This window comes from Pelobates fuscus, chromosome 1 (assembly GCF_036172605.1).
Source record: "Pelobates fuscus isolate aPelFus1 chromosome 1, aPelFus1.pri, whole genome shotgun sequence".
NCBI lineage: Eukaryota > Metazoa > Chordata > Amphibia > Anura > Pelobatidae > Pelobates > Pelobates fuscus.
In genome coordinates this window covers 155,686,478-155,707,578 of record NC_086317.1, presented here as the reverse complement: position 1 = coordinate 155,707,578, position 21,101 = coordinate 155,686,478, and the positions used below count along the sequence as shown (strand labels likewise).

Genomic DNA, 21,101 nt, shown 5'->3' with positions numbered 1-21,101 from the left:
GGGCACCTGGTCGCAGGGGTTGCAGGGCTGCGAACCCTGCGACCGCGGTATGTACGCCAGTGCATACAGATGCACACACTTAAAGGACCACTACAGACACCCAGATCACATCAGCTCAATGAAGTGGTCTGGGTGTCAGGTCCCTCTGGTTTTAACCCTGCAGCTGAAAACATAGCAGTTTCAGAGAAACTGCTATGTTTCACTGAGGGTTAATCCAGCCTCTAGTGGCTGTCTCACTGACAGCCGCTAGAGGCGCTTCCGCGATTCTAAGACACTGAACGTCCATAGAAAAGCATTGAGTAATGCTTTCCTATGGGCGGTTTGAATGCGTGCGCGGCTCTTGCCGCGCATGCGCATTCGGAGCTGAGAGGCGGAGGGTTCCCCTGCGCCAAGGGAGTCCGGCGCTGGAGAAAGGTAAGTGCTGAAGACACACACACACACTCTCACGAACAGACGCATACACACTAGCTAACAGACACACACATTTACTGACAGAGACACACTCAGCGACAGACATACATACACACTCACTTACAAAACATACACTCTCACTGACAAACACACACTCACTAACAGACATCAAACAGACTCACTAACACACACACAAACACACTCAGTAACAGACACACACAGTAACACAATCACTGACACTCACTAGCAGACACACACTCACTCACTGACACTAGCAGACACACACACTCTAACACACACACAAACACACACAGTAACAGACACACACAGTAACACACTCACTGACACTCACTAGCAGACACAAACACTCACACTAACACTCACACACACACACTCACACTCACACTTACACACACACTCACACTAACACTAACACTAACACACACTAACACTCACACACACACTAACGTTTTTTTTTATTTAATCCCCCCAGCCTCTTTACCTTTTGGAGTGCTGAGGGGATTCCCTGGGGTCCAGTGGTGCTGCTGGGCTCCTGGGGGTCCGGTCACCCGGCGGGCAGTCAGGCTGGCGGGCGCGCGAGGGAGCACTCTCCCCTGTGTGCTTCCTCTTCAGCTCCCTCGCGCGCCGCGTACTGATACCGGCGCCGGAAGATGACATCATCTTCCGGCGCTGGCATCCCTACGCGGTGCGCGAGGGAGCTGAAGAGGAAGCACTCAGGGGAGAGTGCTCACTCGCGCGCCCGCCAGCCTGACTGCCCGCCGGGTGACCGGACCCCCAGGAGCCCAGCAGCACCACTGGACCCCAGGGAATCCCCTCAGCACTCCAAAAGGTAAGGAGGCCGGGTGGCAGCAGGGCCAGCCTCGGGGGGGCCCGGAGGTGGCCGGCTCTAGGGCCCCCCAGGAGAAGAGGCTGGCCCAGTGGCTACATACCGGGTCGCAGGGGCAGCCGGGCCCCCTGGTGGGCCGGGCCCGGTCGCAGCCGCGACCCCTGCGACCCTGGTATGTACGCCACTGAGAATGGCACAATAATAAAACAAAGCATGGCAACAAAGAAAAAAGTTAAATGACCCCTGACTGTGCGCTGCCCCCTTTAGCATCAATGACAGTGTGCAGTTTTTTGTAATAGTTGTCTATGAGGCCCCTAATTCTTGCTGGTGATATAGTTGCCCATTCATCTTGGCAAAATGCCTCCACGTCATGCAAAGTCTTTGGTCGTCTTGCATGGACCGCACGTTTGAGTTCTCTCCAAAGTGGCTCGATGATATTAAGATCTGTGATGGCCACTCCAGAACCTTCACAGATACCAACACTGAAACACATGCAAATACAGACTGATACACATAGGCGTGCGCAGCCTATTGCATTAGGGTGTGCACCCTAAAGCACAAGCACACGCGGCGTGTATATATATATATATATATATATATATATATATATATGTATATGTATGTATATATATATATACACATATATACACACACAGACACAAAGCTGTGTGTGTGCTGTGTGAGGGTGCTGTTAGTGTGATGTGTGTGTGAGGGTGCTGGTAGTGTACTATGTGGGTGAGGGTGTTTGTGTGTGCATGCTTGTGAGGGTGCTGTGAATGTACTGTGTGTCAGGGTGCTGTTTGTGTGTGTGTGTGCACTTGTGAGGGTGCTGTAAATGTACTGTGTGTGAGGGTGATGTTTGTGTGTGAGGGTACTGGTAGTGTGCTGTGTGTGTTTGTTAGGGTCCTGTTTGTGTTTGTGAGGGTACTGTTAGTGTGCTGTGTGAGTGTGAGAGTGCTGTTTGTGTAATGTGTGTGAGAGTGCTGTGTGTGTGGGTGCTGTGTATGTGTGTTGGTGCTGTGTATGTGTGTGGGTATGTCTGTGGGTGCTGTGTATGTGTGTGGGTGCTGTGTATGTGTGTGGGTGCTGTGTATGTGTGTGGGTGCTGTGTATGTGTGTGGGTGCTGTGTATGTCTATGGGTGCTGTGTATGTCTATGGGTGCTGTGTGTGGGTGCTGTGTATGTGTGTGGGTGCTGTGTATGTGTGTGGGTGCTGTGTATGTGTGTGGGTGCTGTGTATGTGTGTGGGTGCTGTGTATGTCTGTGGGTGCTGTGTATGTCTGTGGGTGCTGTGTATGTCTGTGGGTGCTGTATGTGTGTGGGTGCTGTATGTCTGTGGCTGCTGTGTATGTCTGTGGGTGCTGTGTATGTGTGTGGGTGCTGTGTATGTCTATGGGTGCTGTGTGTGGGTGCTGTGTGTGGGTGCTGTATGTGTGTTGGTGCTGTGTATATGTGTGTGTGGGTGATTGTGGGGGGTGGAGGTACATTACTCAATATCCCCCCTCCCTTCTTACTTTATGTAGGGAGGGGGGATCCTTCCTTGCTGCTTTCCCTGGTGGTCCAGTGGAGGTGGGGGCAGATCAGTTATCCCCCCTCCCTTCTTACCTTATGCCTGGGAGGGGGGATCCTGCTGCCGCCATCCATCCCTGGTGGTCCAGTGGAGAGTGAACTCTAGCCCCGCAGGGCTAGAGTTCACTCACGCGAGATCTGAGCGTTGCCGCGGCAACGCTGAGATCTCGCGAGAGGAACCCGGCGGAGCTGCTGGCAAGAGCTCCGCCGGTCCTCTCCTGCCTCCCTCCCTGCATGTGAGCCGGGGAGGGGAGGCTGAGAGCAGAGCCGGCGCTCGGATAGCGCCGGCTCTGCATGAGCCGGCAGGGGAGATCCTGAGATCTCCCCTGCCGGTCTCAATACATAGGCGTGCCGCGGGGATTAGGGTGTGCCCAGGCACACCCGGCACACCCCGTGCGCACGCCTATGCTGATACAGACACACAGACACAATGACAAACAGATACACAGACATACCGATAAACACTGACACGTAACAGATACACAGACATACAGATACAGACACGCATACAGATACAAACACTACATACCTACAGATACAGACACACAAAAACACTCAAACAGGTCAACTTTTTAGTCACCCTCCAGTTTCTTACCTTTTGGGTGCAGGAGGGTGGCTTCTACTGGCTGGGATTCTTGTGAATTAGGTACTTGCACTGCTGGTCTGTCCTATCTCCTCCTCTCGCTCCCACACAGCTCAGAGCATACTAGCTGGGAGGAAGTGGCAGGATCTCACTTCCTCCCAGTGATGGCTGCACTTCTACAGGGGTCAGGTTGAGTTGTTAAAGCACGGCAGCTCATGACCATGCCCCTGATGACATATGCCTATCAGGTGGATCTAAATGCATGGACCACCTGATGTGCCCCATCAGCCTGCAGTTCCCAACCTGTGCGGTGTGTGTGTTTTGGGTTTTTCCTGTTATGTCGGAGTCTCTACTCCTGGATCGCTGAACACCTGTTCCTGGTTTCCAGAATAAGTGGCAATTATCAACCTATTTAAACTCTGCCCTGGTTCAGCCTCATAATCAGATTGTTTGTTCCTCTTTGTGAAAACTTGCTGTACGTCTGACTCCTAGTTTGAATCTCTGCCTGTTTGCCACCTGTCCTGACTTTTGATTAAGTCCACGACTACTCTTTTGGATTATCCTTGCCGGTACTACGTTCTGGAAGCACTGTGTCTTTACAGCCCAAGTGCACTATCTCACAACCTTGGAGATTTCTACTTGGGTCTCCATGGTTTGTGTAAAATTGAAAAGGGTGCTTTAACTCTGCAAGTCAGACTCCTCATCAAGGTAAGATCCCTGACATTAGGGTACAAATAACTCGATTGGATAAAAAGCAGTAATTGCACAGTCCCCCGTGAGCAGCAGTAGGAACAAAAGTGAGACTGCTCAATTCTCTGCCATTTAGAAGTTAATCATTTCTTTCTGTTTATACAGCCCTAGTCACACCTCCCCTGGTTGTGACTCACACAGCTTCCATGAAAAGGTTTCATTTCCAATCAGATTTCACAGCACAGTGGGTTTACTTTAGAAGTTTAATTTACCTCCTGCCCCACCATGTGTCTCATTCACCCCCCTGCCCCTCCATGTGTCTCATTTACCTCCTTAAGCCCCACCATGTTTCTTATTCCCCCACCAGCTCCTCCATGTGTCTCATTCTCCCCCCAGCCCCTCCCTGTGTCTCATTCTGCCCCACGTGTTATTTCTGTGTTTCCTCCATGTGTTTCCTCCTCCCAGGTGTATCATTCCCCCCCCCCCCCCCCAGCCCAATCAAATGTCACATATCCACCCAGAACTCCATGTATCTCATTCCCCCCTAAGCCGCTCCATGCTTCTTATTATTCCCCCCAATCGCTCATTGCTTCTCATTCTACCCCCAGCTTCTCCATGCCTCTCATTCTCACCCCAAGCTCCTCCATGCATCTCAATCCCCCCCAATCCCCTCCATGTGTCTCATTTCCCCCCCAAGCCCCCCCATGTGTCTCATTCCCCCCCAAGTCCCTCCCATGTGTCTCATTCCCCCCAGTCCCTTCATGTGTCTCATTATCCTCCCCAAGCCCCCCATGTGTCTTATCCCCCACCCAGCACCTCCATGTGTCTCATTTTCCCTTCAGCCCTCCCATTTGTCTCGTTAGCCCCCAGGTGTCTCATTTCACCCAGCCCCTCTATGTGTCTCATTCCCACCAGGTGTCTCATTTCCCCTATCCCAGCCCCTCCATGTGTCTCATAAGACACCCCAAGGTGTCTTATTCCCCCCTCCAGCTCCTCCATGTGTCTCATTCAACCCCCTGCCTCTCCATGTGTCTCATTTCTCACACCCTTCCGTGTGTCTTATCCCCCCCCCCCCCCAGACACCTCCATATGACTCATTCCCCCCAGGTGTTCCATTTCCTCCTGCCTCTACATATGTTTCACCCCCCTCCCCCCCTCAAGGTGTCTAATTTCCCCCAGGTGTCTCATTTCCTCACTAATCCCACCATGTGCCTCATTAACCCCCAGCTCTCCATGTGTCTCATTCACCTCATGTGTCTTATTCCCCCCCCCCCCCCCCCCCAGACACCTCCATGTAAATCATTCCTCCCAGGTGTTCCATTTCCTCCTGCCCCTACATATGTTTCACCCCCCCCCCTTTATCCCCCCAAGGTGTCTCATTTCCCCCAGGTGTCTCAATTCCTCGCTAACCCCACCATGTGCCTCATTCACACCCAGCTCTCCATGTGTCTCATTCACCTCAGGTGTCTCATTTCACCCAGCCCCTCTATGTGTCTCATTCCCACCAGGTGTCTCATTTCCCCTATCCCAGCCCCTCCATGTGTCTCATAAGACACCCCAAGGTGTCTTATTCCCCCCTCCAGCTCCTCCATGTGTCTCATTCAACCCCCTGCCTCTCCATGTGTCTCATTTCTCACACCCTTCCGTGTGTCTTATCCCCCCCCCCCAGACACCTCCATATGACTCATTCCCCCCAGGTGTTCCATTTCCTCCTGCCTCTACATATGTTTCACCCCCCTCTCCCCCTCAAGGTGTCTAATTTCCCCCAGGTGTCTCATTTCCTCACTAATCCCACCATGTGCCTCATTAACCCCCAGCTCTCCATGTGTCTCATTCACCTCATGTGTCTTATTCCCCCCCCCCCCCCCCGACACCTCCATGTAAATCATTCCTCCCAGGTGTTCCATTTCCTCCTGCCCCTACATATGTTTCACCCCCCCCTTTATCCCCCCCCAAGGTGTCTCATTTCCCCCAGGTGTCTCAATTCCTCGCTAACCCCACCATGTGCCTCATTCACACCCAGCTCTCCATGTGTCTCATTCACCTCAGGTGTCTCATTTCACCCAGCCCCTCTATGTGTCTCATTCCCACCAGGTGTCTCATTTCCCCTATCCCAGCCCCTCCATGTGTCTCATAAGACACCCCAAGGTGTCTTATTCCCCCCTCCAGCTCCTCCATGTGTCTCATTCAACCCCCTGCCTCTCCATGTGTCTCATTTCTCACACCCTTCCGTGTGTCTTATCCCCCCCCCCCCCAGACACCTCCATATGACTCATTCCCCCCAGGTGTTCCATTTCCTCCTGCCTCTACATATGTTTCACCCCCCTCTCCCCCTCAAGGTGTCTAATTTCCCCCAGGTGTCTCATTTCCTCACTAATCCCACCATGTGCCTCATTAACCCCCAGCTCTCCATGTGTCTCATTCACCTCATGTGTCTTATTCCCCCCCCCCTAGACACCTCCATGTAAATCATTCCTCCCAGGTGTTCCATTTCCTCCTGCCCCTACATATGTTTCACCCCCCCCCCCTTTATCCCCCCAAGGTGTCTCATTTCCCCCAGGTGTCTCAATTCCTCGCTAACCCCACCATGTGCCTCATTCACACCCAGCTCTCCATGTGTCTCATTCACCTCAGGTGTCTCATTTCCCCCCAAGTCCCTCCATGTGTCTCCCCAAGGTGTCTCATTTCCCCCACCCCAGCCCCTCCATGTGTCTCATCCTCCCAGGTGTCTCATTTCCCCCTCAGCCCCACCACATGTCTCATATCCCGCAGCCCTCCATGTGTCTCATTTCCTCCCCAGCCCCTCCATGTGTCTCATTTAACCCCCTAAGCCCATCCATGTGTCTCATTTCCCCCCCAACTCCCTCCATGTGTCTCGTTCTCCCCCCCAACTCCCTCCATGTGTCCTATTATCCTCCCCAAGTCCCTCCATGTGTCTCATTATCTTCCCCAAGTCCCTCCATGTGTCTCATTATCCCCCAAGTGTCTCATTATCCTCCCCAAACCCCCCATGTGTTTTATCCCCCACCCAGCACCTCCATCTGTCTCATTTTCCCTCCAGCCCCCCCATGTGTCTCACTTCCCACACCAATCCCCTCCATGTGACTCATACCCCCCAGGTGTCCCATTTCCTCCTGCCCCTACATATGTTTCACCCCCCCCCCCCCGGGTGTCTCATTTCCCCCCGGTGTCTCATTTCCTCGCTAACCCCACCATGTGCCTCATTCACCCCCAGCTCTCCATGTGTCTCATTCCCCCCTGGCCCCTCCATGTGTCTCATCTGCCCACAAGCGCTCCATGCATCTCATTTCCTCCCAAGTCCCTCCATGTGTCTCCCCTAGGTGTCTCATTTCCCCCACCCCAGCCCCTCCATGTGTCTCGTCCTCCCATGTGTCTCATTTCCCCCTCAGCCCCACCACATGTCTCCTATCCCCCAGCCCCTCCATGTGTCTCATTTCCCCCCCAGCCCCTCCATGTGTCTCATTTCCCCCCCAAGCCCCTCCATGTGTCTTATTCTCCCCCCAACTCCCTCTGCGTCTCATTAACCTCCCCAAGTCCCTCCATGTGTCTCATTATCCTCCCCAAGTGTCTCATTATCCTCCCCAAGCCCCCCATCTGTCTTATCTCCCACCCAGCACCTCCATGTGTCTCATTTTCCCTCCAGTCCCCCCATGTGTCTCGTTACCCCCCAGGTGTCTAATTTCACCCAGCACCTCTGTGTGTCTCATTCCCAACAGGTGTCTCATTTCCCCTATCCCAGCCCCTCCATGTGCCTCATGAGACACCCCAATGTGTCTTATTTCCCCCCATATCCCCTCTATGTGTCTCATTCTCACCCCAAGCCCCTCCATGTGTCTCAGTCCCCCCAGCCCTCCATGTGTCTCAGTCCCCCCCAGCACTCCATGTGTCTCAGTTCCCCCCAGCACTCCATTTGTCTCACCCCCCCCCAGGTGTCTCATTTCCCACCCCAGCACTTCCATGTGTCTCATTCTCCCCAGATGTCTACACCCCGACCCTTCTTGTAGAGTGGTCGAGCAGCTGACCAGGCTAGAGAAGCTTCTGTACCTGTATCCGGTCTGACAGGAAGCACTTCAGTGCTCACTGAGTGCATTTCCTGTCAGAACGGATAGGGGAATAAAAGCTCCTCTGCCCCGGTCCATGGCTCTACCATGCTAAATGCTGTGACCGGCAGGAGGGGTGTGCTGTGCTGTGCACCCCCCTGGCTAGTGTGCCCTAGGTGGTCGTGCACTGTCCCGAAGGTATGCCAGCCCATCAGGAATTTTCCTGGTATCCCAGTAGACCAGTTGGCTTTGGGAGTCTCAGCCACAGGTGGGTAGGCTAGGGCTACATAAACAAAGTAATGTTACTCCAAAGTAGAAGAGAATTGAGCATTGAGACTGTAGGACAAGATTTATACACCCAAACTGCTTCATTAAGCTAAAGTTATTTTGGTGCTTAGAGTATCTAAAATTGAGACGGTTATTAAGTTTTCTAGTAAAATGATACCATGGTGATGATTTCTATATTCCAAACATAATGTAGCCCCATGTAGCTAGAGCGCAGCTAAGCGGAAAAAAGCCTTGACAGGGGTTAGGAGGCGGGCTTAGGAGGAAGTAAGCAAGGGTTGGAATTATGGGTAAGTAGGATTGGCTATTTAAATAAGCAGCCATTTTAGGTGAGTCATTCTAACTTTCTACCTGGTTGAGTTTGTCCCACCCACCCTCCCTCTGTTTATTATGTGTCAATTTACCCTTTTCTTTCACAGCGGCGGGACGGGGAGCTGAAGGAGAGGAAATAGGCTCCCCAGGATGAACGTGAGGTGGAACAAACAAGTTGTGGTCATCGGTGGTTGAGAGGTTTCGAGTCCTGGAGGTGGCTCAGAACCTGGAGGGGCAGGGGTATCCGGGTATACCCCTGCCGTAGTTAATGGATGGTTGGCACTTTTACAATTGGTGGATTGGAATAATGTTGGTGTATGTTATAAGTATGTATATGTGTTATTTATATGGGGGTCATTGCCTTTTATATGGTAGCGGAAGGAACAGGATACGAGGGCGGAGTATGGGGGGCAATGACCCATGTTTACCTGTTAATTTATGATTATCGTTATTATTATTATTATTATTATTGGTTAATAAAGCTGAGGACAAATTTTCCCATATTCCTTAGTGTCTGCGTGTTATTGGGTTGGATATGGGTTGGTTTGTCCTGGATTCCGACTGCCCAAATGGCGACTATACACCTGTCAAGACTTGTGGACTTTGTAGACAATGGATGGTAAGTATTAAAATATTTAGTCAAGTTGTTGTTTGTGTTTTAGCAACAGTCAAATAGATCACCTATATGCCAACATATGTTTAGTATACCATAGTTGCCTAGTTTACCACCAATGCTTAATGTGTCTATGACCCATAACTCAACAGCTATAAAGAATAGAGCCATCTATTACTAGGAAATACATGTATTGTGTTTGCTTTGAGACAAATGGATGGAAAATAAACATGACTGAATACTTTGAGTGGCATAAGGTGTCTTTAAGAAGGGTACATACAGCAATTCCATTTTTTTTTACCACAGTTTGCATCTCACTATAGTACACAAAACCTGTCTATGTTCAAATATCCTGTGATTCAAAATGTTAATAAAGACCTATCACCTGAAATGATCTAAATTTTCATTACAAGAACCAGTTGAAATCTATATACCCAATACTTTTTTTTTTTTTTTTATGTAACCAATATATACTGAAATTAGCTGTAATTATTGCTCAATAATCTAAGAATTTCAAAAGAGGAAGTGGCCATCCTGAAATTGCAGCTCTCTTTTCTAACCTTCAGTGAAAGTTACTGATAAAAATAGATGATGTAATAAGCAACCAATCAGAACCTGAAACTTCCCTTTGCACGAGAAGGGACATATTTTATTTGACCTACCTAGATGCCCTGCAAAAGTCTGGTTAGCTACACATCATTTACTGGATTCCACTTAAAGGAACACTATAGTGTCAGGAATACAAACCTATTCCTGACACTATATAGCTTTGTAATCACTGTTAAGCCCCCCGGTCCCCCTCTATACTTTAAAAATGTGCAAACCTCACCATTTTTCCAGTGCTGCAAATTCAATTGCAGCTGGCCCTGCTCGGCCTCCACGGCAGCCATAGAAAAGCATTGGGAGGCTATTTAAAATACTGTGCTAATCAGCATCTCCTGTTCGAGATGCATTGAATCACTGCACCTGTATGAGGAATGTTCAGTGTCTCCATGCAGAGCATGGAGATGCTGAATGTAAAGCATTGACCCAGAAAGCACCAATAGTAGCCGCCTGTGTGACTGCCACTACAGGTGTTACTAGGTAGTTATGAAAATGCAGTGTTTACATTGAAAAGCCTGCAGGAACATAATATACACACCAGAACAACTATATTAAGCTATAGTTGTTCTGCTGACTATAGTGTTCCTTTAAAAGATCTGATGAAGCCCTCCCCCACTTCCCTCTTACCCCCTCCCTTTTTTATATAAGTATGGTATTTGAGGAAGTTACTTCACATTTACTTGTTACTTATTTATTTCTATTATTCATTTTTTTTGTCTTCACTGATTGAGATACCTCATTAATGTGCACTGTAATTTGTAATTAATAAGAGTTGCTGCTTCTCTACTTTTTCAGAAAAATAGCCAGTACTTGTCAGTTTCATATATTTTTATTGTTATCATTTTTTTTATTTATTAATTTATAATATTTATAATATGTCTCAATGGAAATATTTAAAGAAAAACAAAATGATTTAAACACTTAGGGGAAAAACTACTTCAGACAGAATTCTAGAGAATGGTTGTATACTTCTCTCTTCTGCAGAAGTTTGTCATTGATTGCTTTTAAAAACCTCAATTGCATTTATGAATTTTTCGTGCTAAGGATAAAAGCTCTGTTCTTAGGAAAAGTGCTTCCCTGTTTTACAGAGCTAACCACACACTACATGGTAATCTTGGTGGCCATATTCACAGAGGACTGCAGACTATTGGTCAGGAAATGTTTGTCTACAAGTCTGCTCCATGAGAAGAGTACCTCTGTGTCTGACAACTAGAGATAAATTGAAACGCAATTAATATTTCTGAGAGAGAATACGGACATATGAAATCAGGGAGGGTGGCGGTTGTAACCATGCCCCCCACCGCATCCAGAGCATTCATGCCTAAAACGGCATGCGGAACCCCACTTACCTTGGCCCTCATTGAAGAGCCAGCAGAATCCCTTCCTTTGAGCAGCCGACGAGGTGGAAGAGGGACCGACGCCAGCCCCCCCCCCCCCGAAAGGCAGGTCCATCTGATCCCACCGCATTCCCGGATTAGCCGATAACCTCTGACGGAACTGTTCATCATACCGCTACCAGGCTAGTCCCCCATAAGTGCGTTAAGACTCCCACACACCGTCTAGGTAACAGAATAGCTGCAAGCATTTCTCAGGCGCCTTCTCCCCCAGGACACTCCCCAGTATGCAAAAGGCTCACAGCCAATTCCCGAAAGTTTTAGGGATTTTTCTATACCGCCGCCGTTTTTCTTCCTCTTCCTTCTTGGAATCCTTTTTATCCTCTTCCTTCAAGTCTAGGTATTCCTCTAATGGGAGAAGGGAGAAGATCTCCACAAATTCCCCTTTCCACAGTTTTTCATTAACCTCCAATTTGAGATGACACCCTAGCGGACCCGCAACCTACACATGCACATTCTGCCGTGCTGCATCTGGTATATCACCCACTAGCAGGTCCCTCTCAGCCACCCCTTCTGTGGCTACCGACCCAGCTGACACCGCCGTAACCTACCCTGTACTGCTCCCTGCCCGTCCTGTGATTGGCTTCTCTCCCGTCCCCAGACCCGATGACCCTGGCAACCAAACCTTGCTAAAGGAAGCCCCCCTATCCAAACCTGAACTCCACGATGTAAGAAACGATTTTAAGCCCTCTAACAAATCTCCCGAGTGTGGTGTACTGTGGGACTCACCAACCAAACCCCGTGGTGTTGCCGATCCTGGGGCTGCTGCCCGAAATCCGCCGTGTGATGGTCCTGGCGAAGCTGCTTGGAAATCCCCGCCGTCCTGAGGCCTCCTGCGGCCCGCCGACCTGACATCCAATGGCCTGTGAACAAAAGAAGCAAACCTGGGGAGGCCGTCATCAGAACCCAGATCCTCCCTGACCTTACCCGTTGAGCCTCTATGCGGACTGCGCCTCCCGGCATCCTGACCCTTGCGGCCGTAACTATCCCCCGAAAATCTTCTGCCCCGCCTGTCGGGGGAGCCCCCGCTCACTGACCTGGATGCACTCCCCTGCGAGACTGATCCCCTAACGGGTGAGCCACAGCAACGCCCAGCCACAGACTCCCCACTGCTACTGCGCTGCCTGCTCCGCCGGTTACTCCTGGAGTGATGGCTAGCCCTCCTGTCCCCCCCACTGGCTCTACGCCACCTTGGGGGGCTGGCTGCCCTATCCTGAGTGCGGCTGTCCCTGCCCACCCGCTGGTCTGTTGGCCTACAGCGCCCAGTCCCTGCGCCAATCCGGGAGGGGGCCATGCTGCTGCCTGCTGTGACCCCGCCACACTGTGCTCTGGCCTGTCACCTGCGGCTGCTGCGCTTTGGAAGGGGGTGCCTGCGGTCTGGCCCTACCCTGCCGTACCTTGCTGAGTGCTCGGGACGCCTCCCCACCTACCCTGGAATAGCTTGCAGGTGCTATGGGTTCCCTGTTGTCCAAGCCCATACTGGCTGCCCCATCCTCAGCGGAACCTGACTGGATTAAGAGGGCCTCGCTCCCCAACCCCTGCTTTTTCCCCCTTTTCGCCTTAACAGCCCCAGGGGGCGACTCACCATGTGTGCTCCGCCCAGATGGCTGATCCTTGCTCCCAGCAGCGCCCGCTGCAGTGGAGGGGCCTGCTGCCGCCGGTGAAATGGAACACCTGGCAGCCGCCGGGCGGCGCGGCGCCATCTTGTCCAGACCGCACACCTCAGCCTCTGACTCATGTCCATGGTGTGCGGCCGCCCCCGGGCCGCCTCCTCCGCGGGTCCGAGCCCGGCCACTACCTCTCGTCGAGCAGGCCCCTGGCATGCCCGCTGACGGGCTGCGGCCCCGAACCACGCCAGCACCGGAATCAGGGCTCAGACATTGCGGCAGCCTTGTCCGACGGGCTGTCCTGCGCGCCGGCGCCACCGACGGACCCGCCATACTCAGTGCTGCTCCCAGCTGCTGCTCCATCCAAGCCACTCCATGCTTTCGAACTGCTGCCCTGACACCTTCCAGGATCGCTGCCATATCACTCTCAGCCGCCAAGGAATCCATCTGAAAGAAAAAGAAGAAAAAAAACCCCACCAGGAAGACAGCAACAGCTACCAACAGGTAAGGGATTTTAAAATTAAAATGGAAACTGAATTAAAATGGCGTATCATTATATGGGACTAGGCCACTCCCCCTAACTGACCTACACCAATCAAGCCACAACTCATTCATAGGCCTGCCTCCTAGCTATGTCAAGGCCCATTCCACCTAGTCTGCTGTTCCATGGGCTTCATGAGGCACTTCCTGGAGTTTCATGAAGTTTGGCTCTGTAAAACGACGCTATACGTCCTCACTCCTTGCATGAGCACGCCCAGTGTGTTGAAAATCTCCACAGGAAAGCACTGAGGCAATCGTCTGACTTCTGGGGAGGAGGGGCGCGATCCAGCAACGTTGGACATCATCGCTGGAATCGGGTAGGTGTAAAAAGGAATTTTTTTTAACCCTTTGTCACTAAAGTTGAGGGGAAGGGGGGGGATATAGTTTTGTGTTTCTAACACTGTAGTTTTCCTTTAAGTAAAATGCATCATTGACACTGCTCCAGTTCTGCTTGGTGAAAACATTTCACTGGATGAAAGATGCATGTAAAATAATTACAGCCATGGGACCCATTTATGCTAGAGGGACCAGACCTCTCCTTCATCCAGGACACATAAATAGAATATACCAACTGGAGCAAAAATAGAGTAGTCTTGCCCCTTAGGAAAATAAGATAAATTATTGATCCCACAGAAACATCTACACGGAGTATAATGGTTAGAGCCAGTCTGGAGTCCCGTTAGTGGTGGGCCCTTGTTCTGTCCCCTAATTGCTCAGCCCACCTCTGTGTACACTGCAAGACTACATTACACTACTGCTTTTTTCTTGGGAGGAGGGTGTATACATGCTATTTTGGGTGCAAAGTGCTAAATAATGAGAGACATTCTAATGCTTTCCATGGTGATATCTCCATTATTGCGTAATACATTTTTTTAGGTTGGTTTTGTTAAAGAAAACATTACCTGCCTATATCTTTCCCAATGCTTAATATCAGTTTTATGCTTACAGTGATATTAAACAAAAGCTTTTCTGTGTAGTTCAGCTAAATTCTGTTTGACGTGCACAAATGATGTTACAACACCCAAAAACTGTAAGGACGAGATAAGAAAACCCTGAGTTGGAGAACGTGCAGAGAATTCTATTGGACAAACTGCATCACTGGGATATCTGCAAAACGTATAAGAAACAGCTTTTATCTGATTATGTGTGCACCAGCTAAATAACATTGAAAGTGCTAAAACCTATGTCACTTTGTTTTGTAATTTTGCTTATCTGTTAAATAATACAATTTTAATTTGAACCAGTTGTTTTACGTGATTTTATTATCCTCAACAATTTGTTTGTTTGTTTGTTTTTATAGTATACTTGGTTAGTTTGCATTGCAATCTCAGAACTCTAAAGTAAGCATCAAATGTTATAAAAATGAGACACTACAATCGCAGCAAAGGTTTATTAAAATAAAATATGGCCTTTGTAAAGCCACAATCTGTTCAACAAAAGAGATGGAGTTACAACTTTGTTATGTACATTACGCAACACTGTTGAATAATTACTTTTGCAAGGTGTTAGTTAATGAGTATGCCGATGCTCCATTATCACATTTGTTGATAATTACCAGCAACAATTAGCAGCACAGCATAATCTGTCACTATATGATTCAAGATAACCTTGTGATGCATTTTGGGAAACTTTAGCAGGAATCTTAGTGCCTATTTATTACAAATGATCTAACAGCTGTCACTAGAGATAGGAAAAAAATAGAATGCTCCTCTACGCTTGTCAGCAATTTAAAACATTTTCACCGTGCTGTCAAGCAACTCGACACTGCATTCAAGCCTTGACAGACAGAGGATTTCTTTAACCATTTTATTGACAAAATACGGTACTTTCCAAGAAAGCAAAGCAAAGTTGTTTGTGTCACTGAATGCAAGGTACAGCTGCCATTTTACCAGATTGTAACCATCTAGAGTCCTTTCAGCGAAGGATTGCTAGGTCAGCCACGTTTTCGTGAACACAGATCGAAGTGATGCTGACAACTTATGAAATGTATTGATTTGTATTGAGATTTATGAAGGATCACACAGGATCCTCCGTAGGTAAAACCAAATCCCTTTGCTGGTGCGAATGACACTGCTGGGCAGCGGTAAAGATTCTATCTTTTTTTTAAATACACTAGAGCAGGCCCCAGCAAAAGAACAGCATAAACATTGTAAGAGAACCAAGAATTTAGCATAAAGTATGACAGCATTAAATGGTGAGTCTGTAATGTCAATATTATTACTTCTTAAGAATTTAGTGTCATTGCACCACTATCGATAACCGCAATGCTAATGGAGGATAGTTGAGGTTATAGGAATGTAGTATTAGTGGTAGGTTAAAGACAGGATTGCTGGGGGGTAAGGGAAGTATGGAGATTTAATAACAGTTAGGGTTAACGGGATTAAAGTTGGGGTTAAGAGAGATATGGGCCAGAACCAGATTTACATCAAAAGCGCATCTAGACACAGAATTATCATGCGCCATCCCCCCCCCCAACGCCTTACAAGCTAATTAAAAATGTAAATATAAAAAAAAGTGTTGTATATTTATTTATATGATCAATGTTATTCACTTCACCTGTCAGTGGTTTTAATGTTGTAGCTGATCAGTGTAGTGTTAAGAATACAAAACTGGCAAATGTTGAAATATAACCACTCAATACGTAACTAATATGCATTATGTGAGGACATGGACCTGTACGCACAGAAACAGACGGATTGCAATTTTTAAGTGATTCAGAGGCGGATTTTTGGAACCCGCATATGAAAACATGAGAAAGAATAGGGCATGTCCTCTCGACTAAAGAAATGTCTATGTGGTGATTTATAGCTTATTCACGTCTTATCTGATTTTCCTTTTATGTTATAAATTAAAATATACCAGGGAGGACAGTGTGTCCACGCTATATTGTTTGTTATACTCACTCCAAGATATGTTGGTGTAGGAAAAGTATGTAAGGAGTGTCACTCTTTTGTTTTTAAAGATGTACTGGGGACATGGCATACAAACTGTTACAATATCCAATGTTTCGATATATTGTGTTTTCACTGTACTGTTTTACCTTGGAATAAATAAAGAATAAAAAAATAAAAAAGAATACAAAACTGTATTCCTAACATTAAAGTGTGCCTCTGTACCCCCCTCCCCTCTCCCCCCCTCCCCCATCCCTCCTCAGCCGGTTATAAAAAGGTTAAAAACCCTTTCTTTCACTTACCGGAATCCAGTGCCGAGGTCACTCTGCGCTGGCTTAGTGTTCACCTCCCACGAAGTTGCAGTGATGGGGAAACCTAATGTCTATGCATGGCTACTGGCGCACATTCATTAGACCTTCCCTATAGGAAAGCATTGAATTATTTCCTATGGGATTTTCAAGACTCTATATATACAAGGCGTGGGGATGTCTAGCGTCGTTTCACATGGGGTTAATTGGACACATACACTGCAACCAAACCACTTCAATGAGATATGATGGCCTGGATGCCTGTAGTGTGCCTTTATAAACTCCCAGTCCTCTATGCAGGTTAGTGGTTTGGGACCCCCTTCATTCTTCAAACATTAATAGCAAATGGGGCCAGACAAATTTGTGTTCCTAAGCCCATGCCTAAACTTTTGGCCCTAGGAAGCACCTAAAGGTCACTTTATGGTTAAAGGACCACTATAGTGCCAGGAAAACATACTTGCTTTCCTGGCACTATAGTGCCCTGAGGGTGCCCCCACCCTCAGGGTCCCACTCCCGTGGAGCTGAAGGGGGAGGAAGGGGTTAATCCCTTACCTTTTTTCCAGCGCCGGGCTCCCTCGGCGCTGGGACTCTCCTCCCTCTTCTGACGTCCCTGGCTGAATGCGCATGCGCGGCAAGAGCCGCGCGCACATTCAGCAAGTCTCATAGGAAAGCATTCTCAATGTTTTCCTATGGACGCTGGCGTCTTCTCACTGTGAAAATCACAGTGAGAAGCGCGGAAGCGCCTCTAGCGGCTGTCAATAAGACGGCCACTATGTTTACAGCAAAAGGGGTTAAACCTAGCTGGACCTGGCTCCCAGACCACTTCATTAAGCTGAAGTGGTCTGGGTGCCTATAGTGGTCCTTTAATCCTGCTCTGGTTTTAGGACAGAACTATACAACGTATTTCTGAATTGACAAGCATAATGGGAATTGTAAACCACAGTAGACAAAATGCCAGAGGTTAATTTCTGTGGAAATGCAGTAAATTTCTGTATGAGAAATGGAGTATCTGATTCCTATACAGACTTCAGTTCTAAAACCTTTCTAACAATCCAGAGCCACCAGCTGCTTCCCACGTACAACCTCCTACACATTATACATTTCATTCATGTGTATGTATTAGTAATTCAAAAGCCATGGTAACAGGGGTGTCCACGGAAAATGTTCCATGGGGGGAGGGAGGGGGGCAAAGCCATTATCTAAATAAGCACTGTCACTCAGACACCATTTAAATGAAAGACAATATTCAGAGGGAGCGCTTGTAAACACCCATACATTTTAACTGTTAAAATACCTTGACAAAGGTAGTTTGACCAATACCTTGACTAATACCATACCTTTCCTCCACAGACCTTGAACCACTATGTTTTGTACTTGAAAGAATTGGCATAGGAACAAAATAAAATCTGAGGGGGGTCAGCCTTTCATAACAATTCCAACCACACTTGGGGAAGAGTTTGTTATTTTTCATTTTACAAAAAGTGACACTTTTATAAATTAACCTTGCTAATGCTAAACTAAAGAGGAAGGCAATTGCCCAAAGCATTTGCCGAGAAATGACTTCTCATTGAGCTGCATTGGGAAGTCAGTGATTCGACAGCCAAGGAAAGTGCCATGTGATTCTCTTGGTTTCCCGGGCATGCTGGGAGGAAGTACGGTCAGATCACTTCCTCCCAGTAAGAACAGATCACTTTCTTCTCAGTGCCACTGGGGAGGAGGCACACACCACACGGAGGAGGATGCAAACATGATGGTGAGAGGGCATGGGAAAGCTGCGGGCAGACTCCCAGGGAAGCCACCCTTCTGTACCCAAAAGGTAAGGAGACAGGAGGGTGGCTATTTTTTTTTCTGTTTGTTTTGCTAATTTCTGATTTCACTTTTATTCATCAGACATTACAAACACCCATGTGAAGGTGTTTGTAATGTAACACACTGGGGATAATTACATGTTAAAATCATAGAAGAACCTGACAGTTCCCTACTAAATATAAATAAATACAAAATTCAAAAATATTTATTTTAACTATGTAAGAATAGAGTTGAGACGTTATATTGGCCAAGGTTGCTGTCCAGGAGCTGTTGGAGGGCAGAGAATAAAATATGTAAATTGACACATATATGTGTGTGTACCTGGGTCTCAGTAAGTGTGTGTATCTAGTTGTGTGCGTGTGTATCTGGCTGTGTGTGTGTATCTGGCTGTGTTTGTGTCAGTGTGTATGTGTATCTGTGTGTATGTATACGTGTGTGTGTGTGTGTGTTTCTGAGTGTGTGTATGTATGTGTCGTGTATAAGTGTGCATCTGAGTGTGTGGTAATGCATACATCCCAGAATTTAATCCCAACAATGCACACAAATACACTCCTACATTCCATCGCTAGCACTGTACACAAATACATCCCTGCAGGTGTACCTCTGTATATGTGTGTATCTGAGTGTGTGTACATATCTGTGTCAGTGTGTGTGTGTGTGTGTGCGTGTGTATCTCTGTGTGTGAATGTGCCAGTGTGTGTATGTGTATGTCGTGTATCTGTGTGTCAAAGGGTGTGTATCTGAGTGTGTGTATATATATGCCAGTATGTGTCAAGGTGTTTATATGTGTGTATCTGCATGTTAATGTGTATTTTTATATGTGTTAATATGTATGTGCCTACATCCCAGAAATCAAACACAACATGCAAACACACACCTGAAAACACAAACATTACATGCAATGCACCCCTTTGCTGAAACACCAATACTACACATAAATGTACATATGCATTTAAAAGACAACACTACATCCAAACACACCCCTGCATGCAAATACAAACATTACATACAAACACACCCCTGTATTAAAACGCTAAAATGATATACAAACACCAACTCTACACACAAAAGCACACCTGCATTTAAAAGTCAACACTACAGACAAACACACTCCTGCATTCAAACGCAAAAGTTACACACAAGTACACCTTTGCATTCCAGTGGTAACAGTACATACAAATACACCCCTACATGCACTCTATACAAAAACATGCTTGCCTTTCAAATGCACAAACACTGCTCACAAATACAACCCTGCAAGTATGTTCGATCCCCAGCTGGCATAGTATTGCAGGACTTATATGAAAGATGGGGTCTATCTTTTCTTCCTTCTTGCGCTACAGGGGAGGCCTGTAAACAATTTCTTGCACCAGGGCACTCTAGACATTAATTCTGCCGCTGGGTTGGGGTGGAGGATGTGATTGCATGCCCGGAATGAGGGTGAGGGGGCAGGGTCCAGAGGGCCTAGGCAAATGTTTGCCCAGGGTCCAATCAGTATTAAAGACGACACTGCATACACACAGCACCTTTCATATACACAGCACCCCTCACACACAGCACCCCTCACACACACACACACACTGCACTCCTTCTCCTCCCTCCACTACACACCAAACACACACATAGCACTCTTCACACACTCTTCACACAGACACATACACACATACACTGCACCCCTCACACACACACACACACACACACACACTGTAGCCTTCACACAGACACACACACTCTTCACACAGGCACATACACACACACACTGCACCTTTCACACATACACTGCACCCCCCACACACACACACTGCAGCCTTCACACACACTGCACTCATCTTCCCCCCACGGCACAAGAAACACACACACACATACACACACACACTAACTAGACCCGCCACACACTGCACTTCTCCCACACTGCGTCCTTTACACAGACACACATACATACACACTTCATACACACTACACCTTTCACACACACACTGCACTCACACACTGCACCCTTTGCACAGACACACATACATACACACAGCACCTTTGATACACACTACACCCCTCACACACACACATGCATCTCACGCACAGCCTCATACTGCACTCCTTGCCCACTGGTGATAACAAAACACCCCCTCTCTGGCCCGCCATCCTTCTCAGTGGGCCGCTGTGATTCAAAAATATCCTGGCCGAATTTCTTTCTCAGTCCAGCCCTGGTCATAGCCAAAGTAGAACAAGACACAATGCACGTAATACATCTGGTGAAAAGGCACACGGAATAAAGAGAAGTACCTGCTTATGATGTAGGTTTAAAACGTTCACATGGGATGGGGTCTCGATTAAGGATTTCGTCTCATCACTTTGCTCCAGCTGGATAAGGCTCTGACAGTCCAAGAGTTGTGGGAAAGTATAATCTGTATATAAAGATACTATATTTTATCACTGATATTGTACAGTCACAGTATTATACACTAAACCATTGAAGTATTTGGATCTTATTCTTTATCAATTACCCTTCATCAGTTGTAACATTATATAATTATATTTCCTACATTGGGTTATCATAATAAGTATAATTTCTGCATGTTGT

At 47.8% G+C, this 21,101-nt stretch overlaps 1 protein-coding gene across 2 annotated transcripts in view; it reads right to left on the bottom strand.

Annotated features, from left to right (window-relative positions):
• The window catches only part of RASSF5 (Ras association domain family member 5), a 103,833-nt gene that overhangs the window by 58,298 nt on the left and 24,434 nt on the right, over positions 1-21,101 (bottom strand). For both annotated transcript variants that reach the window (XM_063451080.1, XM_063451088.1), the window contains exon 2: positions 20,804-20,925. In XM_063451080.1, coding sequence (XP_063307150.1) covers positions 20,804-20,925 — 122 coding nt within the window. The remainder of the gene's footprint in view (positions 1-20,803; positions 20,926-21,101) is intronic.